We start from the raw sequence: 13,345 nt of genomic DNA, 5'->3' as shown, positions 1-13,345 counted from the left end.
GGTAAGCAAACCGAACAGCATCATCAGAACAAGGGCTACACCGGGTGGAAACTGTAGAGCACCAAAACACAGAACAACATTTGTTCAGTCATCATTCTCAGTAAGAGGAACACAACCATGTGAAATTAAAAAACTGAAGAGTTCAAGGTTTTTAAGACACAAGTGTAACAGTGGCTGTGAAACTGAAGCAAGTTTCTAAGCACTGACTGTTTCTTCTTAGAATCCTCAGTTTACGGATTGGTCTTTTTAGTCTCTTATTTGTATTATGTTTATAATGTCTGTATTTGTATAGTATCACTGTTTCTGTATTACTTTAAGTCTAATGATTCTGTTTTAATCCTAAAAGCCAAGCCAGGGACAGGGGGTGAAAATTTAGCCACGGCTAGAAACCTGAATACTTTGTCTTTAATATATGAAGTAAACGACAAATAAACGAATACAATGAAAAATAATGAAAAAAATAATTTGAAACAAGGTCTATGTGTTCATGTGAATGAGTGACAAAGTCTTTAGGATGAGATGTTTCTTAACCTTTTTAGTTTTCAGCATCACAACCATCCCTCTGACCTCGATGCTGGCTATTTGAAAGGAAACTAAAAAACTGACCAGAACTATAATGTGACATGTTTTTATTTTCATCCGAGTACCTAAATTTGTAATAGAAAAAACACAGCAACCATTTTAAACCAAAGTCAATGTGTACCTTTTTTCATACTGTTCTAAAAGCAGGAGCTGCACAGTAGCTTATCTACTGTCTGCTAGCTTAATATGGCAGCCAGCTAGCTCAGCTCATCTAAAAGCAGCAGGGAAGCTTGTTGACGTTCTTTAAGAGGAAAGGGCCAGATTGCTTTTGCAGGCACAAATGTATAACACGTATTTAGTGCTGTGGGTGAGAATACATTAAAATAATAACACTTGAATATTTCTGTTTAATGCTACATCACACTTCTGAGACGTGTCACATGTCAGTTCACTCGACTCTCAGATAGCTTACATACACGTTCTGTTACTGTTACTATTCTACCACTCTGATGGAGGCCATAAGCACAAAGACATGATGACTTTTACTTTGATACTATGAGTCCATTTTGCTAATAACACTTGTTCTTTATCTCAGTGTTACTTTGAAAGAAGCATTCTTTACTTTGAGTATTTTATGTTATTGCCACTTAAAGCTCCAGTAAGAAGTTATTGAGCTGGTTATGAAACAGACTGAAATTAATACTGATGCCTCTATATGACCTTCAAATAGAAACAAGACCATCAGAGACAAGATTTATGATTTTTATATGATTACGGTATATGCCTGAAATAGCTGCCACGGGGTAGGCGTCAGACAGCAAGATTTACAGCAAAACAAAGAGTCATTGTGATTAGCTCATTTCACATTTTTAATAAAAAAATGATTCAATATTTTGTCAGAAAAAAATAGTCATCCCGCTTGGTCCACAAGGGGGGCACCAAAGTCAACACAGCAAAAGTTCCTCACAGGAACTTTAAGTTCCCGTTAAAGATATTTATAGGTGCTAGGGGTCCTCTACTAGTCAGAATACTCATAATTGCTAGGGTTTATTAAAGGCTTTATATGTGATTTTTCACACTTAAATGTAATATAAATCAAGTATATCCTCTGAAAATAACTCTGTGAGTCATGACTGTCTACAATGGGTGTAACACCCGAGTCCCACTGTCTGTGATGTTTTCAGAGTCCTATCTTCAGTTTGTTTACATCGTCAGGACGACCGGCTGACTCCTCCCCTCGTGTATAAAAGTTGTTTAATTGAGGGACTAGAGAAAAGAAGAATAACATACTGTACTCACTGCTTAACTGTGTTTCTAGATCACGCTCATTTCAGGTAAATTTACATGCAGTATGAAGATACGAGCATAATAAAGATCGCTAGCATTAGCATGCTAACACAACAATGCACCGCAAGTTGTTTTGGTTTCATGCTGGTGCTCAAGGGCGACATCTGCTGGATCAAAACATCACATATAAAGCCTTTAAAGGAGTTATTTCTTTGAATTGCTTTTTTCATCGTTTCTCTGATCCTAGTCAACCTGTACTTTTTTTTTGTATGCAAGAAATTTCAAAATCTCCCTCTAACACGTCTGTCTTTGGGAAGCTTTTAAAAGATCATTCAAACATATACAAATTTAATGGAATTAAAAAAAGGTTTCGCTTGTAATGTTGAATAAGTGTTTTTGTCTGCACATGTACACGCAGTCTCAAGTAAAGTTCTTAAATGTTGATGAATATAATGACATGGTATTATTATGGAGACATGTAGGATGAGGTCTGAGATCAGTTGGTGAAAGATAAATGCACGAGAATCTGGTGTGTGCAGAATATGAATGCATAACTTTTAAATAATTAATCCTCTGCCACATTCATGGAAATAAGATAACTTATGCTGTTCTCACAGCATGTGCTATCAGGAAACTAGGGGTGTAGCTCACATGTAGTTTTTCACACCACTTCATTTTCTCTACCCTCAGTGAAGTAAAGATCCTTCATGGGAGGAGTATTTCACTTTGGTTATCTTGCCTTTGATCTCTGCATGCATAATGTCAGATTTGCACAACAATCCAGATGAGAAAGAGCAAACCAGTTGGAGAGAAAAGCTCCTTTGCCTCTTACTGTACGTCTGTGTGTGATACAGCAGAGGCTTGCAGGCCACAATGAAAAAATACCTTGGGTGTTTTTTGTGAATGCGCTGTGCCTAACTAGATTTCATGGAGATTTGTACGCTGCCCAATTCCTCCATTATTCTATTTTCATAGATTTCACCAAAAGAGACCATCTTTTTTTGCCCTTTTCTTGTTTAAGTGTGGAGCCGGAGGGGAGGACAGAGCCAACTGGATGTCAGGCTTAAGAATCAGGGATGAGAGGTCTGCACGAGATGTATGCATCCATGCTATTGTTCCATTTCAGAGAATTGTAAGTAAAACTGCACAGCTCAGCACACTCCATATCCCCTCTGCCCCCACCCTCCACAGCCCCCCACCCTCCACAGCCCCCCCCCCCCCCCCCCCCCCCCCCCTACTATTTGATAGTGTAGCCCACTCTATTGGCATGGCAACCAGTTCATTAGTGAAGGCAGGCACCCGTTGCCGTAGCAATGTCTTGATGGTCCCTGGGAGGTAAACCACAGGCTGAGGAAAGGCGCGTGCATGAATGTGCTCGCATAGGAGTGAGTTGTAGAGTATGTGTGTGTGTGTGTGTGTGTGTGTGTGTGTGTGTGTGTGTGTGTGTGTGTGTGTGTGTGTGTGTGTGTGTGTATGTGTGTCCTCATGGGAGTGTTCTAGTGCAGTGTAGTGTATGTTTATCTAAAGTGTGTGTGTTTGTGTATGTAAAAGAGGGAGAGATTAAAGAAGTCTTCAGTATTATATACTGTATATATAGTTTTCTTAGATCTTTCTAGAAGGACTCAACCCTACATTAAGGAGTTATTTAGATCTTCATTTTGTAGTTGTTTTTTTTTTGCTTGCATACATCTCCCTATATGCATACCTATATCAGAATCAGAATCAGATTTATTGTTCAGGTATGCTTACACACACACAAGGAATTTAACTTAGGTGAACTGTGCTCTCTTATGTACAGGTACAACATTAAATATAAATAAACATAAAAAGAAAAGACTAATATTTACATAAATATGAAACAGTGCAGTGGTGAATAGTGCAAAAGATGCTGAAGTAACATGATAAGTAAAATGCAGTTACGTGACAGATGGGTCAATTAAGATGTCAATTACAGTATTTACATAAATAAGTGTGTGTGTATTGATCATTTAAATTAAATAATATATATATACATATATGTATATTCATAGTGACGGTTGGATTAGAATCAACTCTTTCGTTTTATAAGCAGTCACTTCATCCCTGTCTCCTTTAACCAGCTCCTCATACTTCTTCCAGCTCTTCATTTCTCTTTTATTCAGCTCTATTTCATTTCAGCTTTGAGGTTCGGGAGTGTTTGTCGGTGTTGTGCAGGGCTGAATATGACGCCCTGTGGCTGAGACCGAAGCGCAGCACAGATGCCTTCAACATGTCCCTTCCTTTCCGGCGTCACTCGCTTCCCCAGCTCTCCCCAAACTCATTAAAAACCTATTAGATAATTAGCAATTACTGTTATATTGAGGGCAGATTAGCTGACATGTAGAACAATCGGCTGGTTCAGGGAGTTGGAGATGGAAGATGGGGTGAGCGGTAACAGTGTGGCCCCCATGCTCACCTGGATGTGGTATGTGTGGGCTGGACAATTCTCACCACCCACCTCTGTACAGATATGTGCTTGTGTAAGTGTGAATTGATACTACCTTCAGTTTTGGAAACTAATTATGTCCAAACCTGACCTAAGGCTGATGCTAACATGGTGTTGTTGACTGAGTTTCTCTGCACTCACAGACTACTTAACACGAGTCAAGCTCTGCATTCATTCCTGCTTCCTTTGGGGACTCATCCCTGGGCTTTCGGGATGACTGCAATGAAAATGCTTTGAAATAAGAGATGTGCTTGCACAGTTGAGCTCACTATTTGGCTAATGTAAAAAGTGTATGCATCAAGTTCCCATGGGTTATTCCAGGGACTAATCTGAAACAGATGAAGAGTAAAAACTGCAGCAAAGATGCTCTTTTAATTTAGGAATTCAAATGGCTGGATTTAGAGAGGAAACATACTCCTCTCAACTTAAATGAGGCAGAACTGCCAAGTGCTGGTTGGATATGTTTGGTCAGGGGGTCTCATGTGGAAAAATGCAGGAAGTTAAAAGTTTTATTAGATATAAAAGTATTTTTATACTTATTGCGAAGGTTGTCTGGCATCTCAGGGATGCATCCTAGTGTTTCTGTGTTTGGGTGATGTATTTGCTTCCTGAAAAAGGGGGATCGGCCCATTTAAATAGTGATGTCAGCATTTAAAGAAAAGAATAGTTAGATCTATCTTATCTATAAAGAGCCTCAACAAGGTTTTTAGTGATTCAAGCTCACAAAAAGTGACGTTTGTGTTCTATCTTTTTTTTTTTAGTTTTTCAAAATCGGTGACTGATGTAATCCAATACAACGTACTGGAACATCATTTGAAGTTATTCATTTAGTTTGGACTTAGTACAAAGTAACCCATTACAGAAAATGTATTTATGAGTTGGGTTTGTTTGTTATTGCGCAAAAAAAATCTGAGATAATAAAGGTCACATGAGCCAAACGCTTTTTTTGTAAAGTCGCCCAAACTATTACATTTTTTGAAATTCTGTTTGTCGAATTAAAGCTACTTCCTTTACTTTCTCTGAGGCAGTCAAACCAGAGAGACTTGTTTTGAACTACTTCCACATTTGGACCAAAGTCAGTGCCCCTTTTTGAAAGTGAGACTTTTTTGAATACGTTCAAAATGTAAGTCAGTAACCAGGGGTCAACAAGAAACAGGAAGTGTTTTTTTTTTTTTAGTGTCATCTTCAATGAAATATTCTTTTGCCTGAAGTGCTTTCGATGAGAACATGCACCTACTGTTTGTTTGATGTCCGGGATACCGATGCGGAACACCATCATGGTCAGGAACGTGTCCTCCATTGGAGCCATTGTGGTCATGCTGCGCTCCATGTGCGCTCGTCTCTTCTGCAGCGCGTTCAGGCCCGGGTGATGAGGCTTCTGATTGCCTGAGATGAGATTATTCTTACTGGCCGGTTGGTGATGCAGAAGGGCTTGATTTGACATGTACACGACGCCCCGGTTGCCCGGATTGCCCGGCCTCATCGGGCGCTCTGCTCTCTGCCTGCCGACCACGATGGCCGCCGGTTTAACAACCTCGCCACTTTTCCCTTCCCAGGATTGTCGTCCTCCTGTCATTTCTTTCTCCTCCTCTGGACCCTCTAACCCTCCATTCTCCGCGTCGCATCCACCTTCCTCTTGTCTGCTCTCACCTCCCAGCTCCTCTTCCTCCTCCTCATCCTCCCCATCTTTGTCATCCTGACTGGGATAAAAGTGCTCGTTATTTCCAAGCATCCTTTTCTTTGCAGGGGTCACTGCAGAGAGGGGCTGAGGGACATAGCTGTCATGGAGACAAAACATGGCTACCCCATGAGATTGGCCTCATCCTTAGAAACATGCTGTGGGAAACAGGCAGAGAAGGGAGTCAACTTTGGTCATATGGCTCGTATTTCAGAGTGACATTTTGAACGTGTATAGAAACAAAAAAAAAAACAGCCACTGGTAATGCTAATAAGTCCACATGTGTGAATGAGCACAGAGCTGGTCCACATTTTCCATTTAGCCACTGGGAATGCATGGGGGAATAGCAGACTGATGGAAGACAGGCTATATATAAACTGTGTGAATTTGCATCACAGGTTTTGTGCAGAGGAGAGTGAGTTGGATATGCAATTTAGCTTCACATGAGGTCAAGATCATTCTTACTTTATGGTAATGAAGGCGATGTGTGTATGTCTGAGAGACATCAGAGCCCCTTAAAAGATCCCTCACACACAATACATTAGTTTTTAAAGTCGATTATGAGGCAGGTGTTGTTTTTTTAATGGGGTCTTAGAATCGACCTCTCGTTGTGTCACCTTCCTAACAATGTTGACAAGGTTCAGTTATGTGATATCTTATCCCACATAACCTTGTGACAAACTCCACAAATATGCCTGAACTTGTGACACTAATTATGTGTAGCTCTCACAGCTGTAACAAGAATAATATGGCTGGCAGAAATCTAAAATAGCACAATCAAGGTTTGGATTTGTAACAGCAGGCAAGGGGGTTGAGCTCTGATTGTTGCTTAGCCAGGTTGACTATTCAAAAACATTCCAGCTCACCCTTCCCTGCATTTGGTAAAAAAAAAACTGTGTGAGTTTCTGTAAATCAGATTTGTCTGTTTTCAGTTTACCTCGATCACCTCCAGTACAATCAAAAGTTGAACCTTTTGATTTGGAGTCCTGCTTGCTACAGGATGACTACTTCTAATGACTACTTAAAGACTTCTTGTGTTTTTGTACCTTCAAAAGTAAGACAGAAATACTTGAGTCGTCATGTTGTTTCATTTTTCTTCATTGTATTGCCATGTAATCTAAATGTCAGTTTACTAGTTTGTCATTTTATAAACATTTGTCAAACATTTGCTGGTTTCGAGCTTCCTAATTGTAAGGAGGATTTGCTTCATTCAGTCAGTTCAGATGTTAAATTCAGAGTCTTTGGGTTTTTCACTGTTGGTTAGGAAGAAAATGTAAATTTAAGACACCAAATGGCCTCTGGGAAAGTGTGATGAGCATTTTCTCCTTTTTTGGTCAGTTCCTTCTGAATGACTGGTTGGTGTTCTCTCTGACAATAAACCAAGTGAACTGGCGTTCACTTTGAATGTAGTTGTTGACCTTTGTTTAAGAATATTGCCAAACGCAATTTAATTGAAGTATCCCGAAAAGATTTTTGAGGAGATTTTCAAGGAAAAACAACAACAGCTATCTACAAAGAAAACCTTGTTGTATTATCTGGAAAACTTGAAATCAAAAGACAGTCAGAAAATCTGGTGATGATTTCAAAAGCTGAAATATTTCCTTCTGCAAAATTTTGTATGAAAATACAAGAAAGAGTCCCAAAATACAACTTGCACAAAAAGAGCTTTAGGGTGGAGTTTTAGTGTAAGACGGTTTCATTGCTTCAGATTTGGCATAGTGGCACCTCCATCTGTTCTGTCCTGGTTATTCTGTGGTGAACTGTGGCTACAGGGATTTTACCATCATGCAGATCTGGACCATTGCCAGCAGCCGCCTTGATGGTGGTGAATAAGGCGGGGAATCTCTCATATTGTCATATTGGTGGTTTGGGGCGCTGATTACTTTTTAAAGTAGATGAGTATCAGAACACTCGATGAATGGATGGAGCGCACTCAAACATCACATGAGACAATGAAAACATCAGTTAAATTAGGACAATGATCCAAACATATTCATCAACACATTGTTTACATGCAGATACTGAAAGGGTTCAGAAGTTATTAATACAATGAGTAGCACACATGGTGTTATGGAGGCATATAGAAATCCATGACTACCACTGGTGACCATGTCATCAAGTCGCCTGTAACTGATATAAGTAGATGAAGATGTGAGATGAAGAAGTTAACCAGTAGTCTGAGAGCCAACAGAAAGATTTGCTGAAGAGATACTCCCATTTTTTAAAAATACAACAATTTGTTCTTGGCTTTTTTTGGCTTGCTGGTTTGCGAGTGATTGCTTTCTCATTTGAAAATAAGTGTGTTTGAATGTTTGTGATTGGATTTGTTAGCAGGACCTTTCATAAGAAGAAACCTCCCAGTGTAGAACTCGTTTGTCGAGGTTAGAGATGGCTAGGGATTGTGAATTTTCATTTTCATTGGGTCTTTGTAATATAGCAATAAGTAAGGTATTTTACCTGCTTCTTGTAAAGTGTCTCCAGATAACACTTGTTATGAGTTGACGCTATACAAATAAAAGTTGATTGATTGATTGATTGATTGATATTGGTACCATTTTTGATACTCCTAAATGATCCCAGTCTTTATCAAGCTCTATCAATACTTTTCTATTCTATCTATGGTGGAAAGACGAGAAGACAATGTTTTTAACAGAACTTGTATAAGTAGGTTTTTATATTGCAAGGAAAAACGTCTCCTCCAAACAAATGTATTTTTTATTCAAGTTAACGCCAAAACCTAAACCTAACCTTTTCTTCATTTTACATGTGAAAAAATCATGATGTTTTATTTACTTTTGCCCAATAGTCATTTTACAGATCATGATGTTACTTTAAGTCACCTTAGCTTTTATCCTGTTGATTTCAACATTGGATTACTATCTTAAACTAACAGGATTTGCAACATAATTCAGGTGTGCTTATCACAGCTGCTTTTCAGTGGAGGAGGAGGATGACTGCCTCATGGCGGCAGCCAGGGACAACAGAGTTTTCTCAACCCAACAGTTGAAGGTTCTGCCTCTTGGTTTCATTTGATTCACACTGCTGATGTGCATGTGGGCTGGTGATTCAATTCAATTAAAATAAAAAAACGTTCTCAGACAATTTTTGTTTGTTTATAGATCAATGATTTGTTTAAAAAAGACGGGATTATGTTACATTACTGGACCCGCGAGACTCGATAGCAGTATCAATACATTTAAACGTTTTTGATTTTCAGGGTTTTTTTTTTAAATATGGAACTGAGTCTTTATAGAACCAGGGTTTGAACACCACCCCTAGTAGAGGTTATACTGTAGTGAGTAATAAATATTTTGCATCAAAATGATCCCTCACGATCATTGTCTAGACGCCTCGTTTTAGTTGTATTTGTTTACAGATTACAAAGGATCAGAGAGAGGTCTGATGGATTGGACTTAACATATGTCTTAGAAAGTGTATTTATCTGTTTTCCTATACTTTATTTATTTCACTATGCCTATGATTTCTCTTGTTACTCATTATGGGGGCCTTGATCCACAGGTTGTGGATTTAGCACAGGGTCAAGGTTAAGCTTGATTTCAGGGTCTGGGTTTAGGTAAAGGGTCAATCCATGTTTTGACCTTGTATACGAAGAAATAAAATAAGAGATTAATCAGGACAGGACTGTGAAACCTAGCCACATTCTGCAGCTATCCACCACTTTACTTTCTTGGAATGCAAATTAACAGTTTGACAGCAGCTCTCAAGACAACCCTAAACCAAGCTGCCATAGTTACAGTGTTTGAATGTTTGAACAGATTTATGCCAAAGAGTCCAAGTCTGATCCTTTTTATATCTCACTGGCTAAAAAGAAAGTCTAATTGAGCTTTTATGGGTGAAAGAAGGAAGCAGAGTGGGTTGTGTTCAATCCCCCATGGGTGCTCTGAGAGTGACAGGCCAGGCCACTTCAACACAACACAACGTCTGTCAGAGCAGAGGGAACCAGGAAGGACAGAAAAGGTAAAAGCTGAAGGATTGTTTGAGAAAAGAAACTGAAGTGAAAACCATGTAGGAAAAAATAAGTATCCAACCATTGATCCATGCCTTTTCTGATACTTATCTGGAGCATCTGCAGTGGTATCTAACAACTAAGGACACATTAGGGGGAAGGCGAGATGAGAATATTTGATAACAGTTTAGAAAAGTCTTAGCAGTAAATATAAGGGTCTCAAAAGCTTTCAATAGCCATAAGGGAGAGAAACCCACATTCAGCATATATTTGAACAGTAATTTCACAGAATATCACAATACTTGACCTACTAATGTCTACAGCTGTTAGTTTGATCCTTAAACTTATAATGTATGTGTCTTATTTAGACCGTGAACCTCTCTTATCAAAGGCTGACAGAGACCAGTGTGTTAACAGTGTGTTTGGGAGATTAACACTATCATTCAAGTACCCCAGGAGAAAACAGGGGAGGTTGATTTATGAACAAAGTCTCATCAAATATTGAACAACATTGAGTCTGCACAAGGCAAGATAAGAAACTGGGGGGACGGGCTGCGAGTAGACAGGAGCCAAATAATTGGGATGTAAAAGTGAAAGGGGAATACACAAGAGGGGAGGATGGAGAGAGTTGTAGTTTGCATAAAGCAGAGTAATCAGAATGGGAGAAAAAGGGGGGGAGGTTAGTGTAGAGCAGGGATGAGAGCGAGAGCAACACTAAGCCAAAATCAACGGAACTGATGAGATGAAGACTAGATGAAAGGAGGTTTTAGAGTTTGCCGTCGTAAGGAATGCTGTTAGATTTGGTATTCTAACTATTCCGTATCCAATCACTTCTTTTCAAAATGCTCTCCTCCGCCATCATGGATGTCTCAATTTATTTCGTCCTAGCCTTCCCCATCATGTCACTCAACTCCTACGCTCTGTCAAAACAATAACTCAGACATTGTCAGCGTCCTCTTTCCCAGCTGTTTTGGCTCTCCTGTCCTTGTGCTGGCCATCATCTCTTCAAGTAAAGCCTGACGTATTTCTATCTTGGGAAGAAAAGAGAGGCATACATTTTATTCTCTGAGCTGAGAAGTATTTCTGCTTCTTCTGTCAGAGGCAGAAAACTCACTTTTCTCTCAGTCTCTATTTTTAAATACAACCTATAAACTCATTGATTAGCGCCCTGTATTATAATCACGTAGATGAATAAGTCAGGGCACCCTATGCTTTTAATGTAAGCTTAACTAATTGTTTTATTTCTGGCAGGAAAACACAGAAGTGCAAACACGTTTCAGTTCCTTAGTGTTCAATGATGGCTGTTTTTAATATTGTCGCCCCTGGAAACTTGACGAACAAAATCAAGATAACTCTAAGAAAGCGACTGATCTTGTGGTGAGCAAGATTCATAACTCAAGTGTATATCTTATAGCTATCGTAGTTGTTACAGTTTAAACATTTTGCTTATCTTTGGCTGCAATCAGTCAAAGTCAGTCTGTAAACGAGTGGTGGAAATCAGTTATATTCAAGTTTCAGAGAGAATTTGAAATGATTTAAAAAAAATAATTGAGACAGAATTTAGCATTTAAAAGGTGTCTCTTAATAGCACAGTATTTTTCTGCCTAATAGGTCAAATCAACCACGACAACAGATCATGTTGGTGTTTGCACACAGTGATGACGTGCTTGGAGCCCAACTGAAGGCAGACGATTAGCTAGGTTAGCTAGTTTAGCTAGCAGTAGCTTGCAGTCAATTCACATCAGAAGGTTATGAAACATCTGGACGGCTTCCCAAATTATCTTAATTGTTTGGCAGCAGAAGACAACTCGTCTAACAGTATCAAGCTAACCCTTAGCAATGGGTTGAGGTTTCCTGACCTGTACTTACTGCCGAGTCAGTGGGTCAAGGTTTCAAACTAAACGGCCAAAGTTACAGTGGCTGAACATCCTCGTATCCCTTGTGGAGAAACCCAGCGACTTTACCATCTACCTCATATTTCAAAAATACATACAAACGACACCTTCTCCACACTTACACCTGCACTCATTAATTGTTCATGTACTGTTCAAGTATTGTTGGCAGTATCTGTACTGTTTGTTTCTATTTGTCTGTATCTGCCTAGCCCATGCTAATGTCCTGTAAATGTGTTTGTCTTGATGTGTCATGACTGTGGTTTATGTTTCATGTTCTGCAGAACAGGAACCTGCTGGAAACCAGTTTTTAAACTGAGTCAGGCCCGTTAAACTGTAACTTAATGTTACTTTTAAACTTTCCTGTAAAATAAATTAAATGAAAATGAAATGAAAGTCTACAGACTAAAGAAAAACTCATTCAAACCTGTTGATGCATACAATTATATAGCCTACTTTGTGGGCATATGCCCAGGACATTGAATGCTGAGTTTGGTCAGATGTTTTTTGTGTATTAAGGACTGATGTACTTCATAGACAGTGGCAAGTTTGTAAAACACAGATATAAGACGTAGCCTTTATAAACAAGGCAAACTTCACTCGTATGGTGAGGTTAGGTTTCACTCCTTGTTAATTATTTAATCATTTGTTAAATGAGTCGCGTCTACCAAATTGGTCTATAACAAAACCATTAACTCGATAACACTGAAAAGTGTAAATTAATGTTATTTTATTCCCCATTTCCTTGAACATTAGAACTGCAGCGAACAACTGAAACTCGCTTCTACCATTAACTCATAATGCATTATTGTTTCAGATTATATTTGAAAAAGACAGTTTAAACAGGAGGACTGACCCCAACAACATGAGAAGAAATAAGCATAATGGCAACCTGGCAACAGTTTTAAGATAGATCTTACAATGAGAGGACCTAGACTTTAACATCTTTGCAACACATGTTGCTGTTTTTTAAGGATAATTAATCAGTCTAACACAACAGATCTTATGTGTTCCTGACTCAAATCTTGGATGAAAAATTTAGCAGTCATGCAATCTCAGTGCAGAAAGACGGACATCTGAAGAGTTCAGTAGTTGGCGGGTTGGTCGGTCGGTCTGCCCCATGGGGAGCCAATCCAGCAGCTCTGATTCTAATGATCAGAAGCCATGTGGAGACTCAGAAGAGAAGATTTTGATAGATCTGGGTCCACAAGCGGAAATGAAGTGAAAGTAAGATAGAGGATCAGGAACTGATTAATCATGATAACAAGGACAGAGATAGATACCGTCCTTGAGCACCTGGAACGCAACATTGGATGGATGGAGAGATTTGCTGAGAGAGGTCACTGGTGTCTCCTGTTTCTGTTTGACTTGCCTACTCTGAGATATTATCTGTGCACCACCCAGCAAAGCAAAGTTGCATTCATGACTTTATGGCTCATTTAGTTGCTGTAGTTCTTATGGTTCCTTTTCAAACAAACATTTAGCATGTCTTAGATATTGCGTCAAACTCAAGTTTCCTGTGATTCACAATTTTA

General features: G+C 39.1%; 1 protein-coding gene across 1 annotated transcript in view; it reads right to left on the bottom strand.

The window, feature by feature from the left end:
- Positions 1 to 13,345, bottom strand: part of LOC132955126 (SH3 and multiple ankyrin repeat domains protein 1-like) — a 54,367-nt gene that overhangs the window by 31,900 nt on the left and 9,122 nt on the right. The window contains exon 2 of the mRNA XM_061027814.1: positions 5,511 to 6,109. Coding sequence (XP_060883797.1) covers positions 5,511 to 6,071 — 561 coding nt within the window. The 5' untranslated portion in view covers positions 6,072 to 6,109. The remainder of the gene's footprint in view (positions 1 to 5,510; positions 6,110 to 13,345) is intronic.

The sequence above is a fragment of the Labrus mixtus genome, chromosome 21 (genome assembly GCF_963584025.1).
Source record: "Labrus mixtus chromosome 21, fLabMix1.1, whole genome shotgun sequence".
In the NCBI taxonomy this organism is placed as follows: Eukaryota; Metazoa; Chordata; class Actinopteri; order Labriformes; family Labridae; genus Labrus; species Labrus mixtus.
Note: the sequence above shows the minus strand (reverse complement) of the source record. Positions and strands in the feature narration are given on the sequence as shown.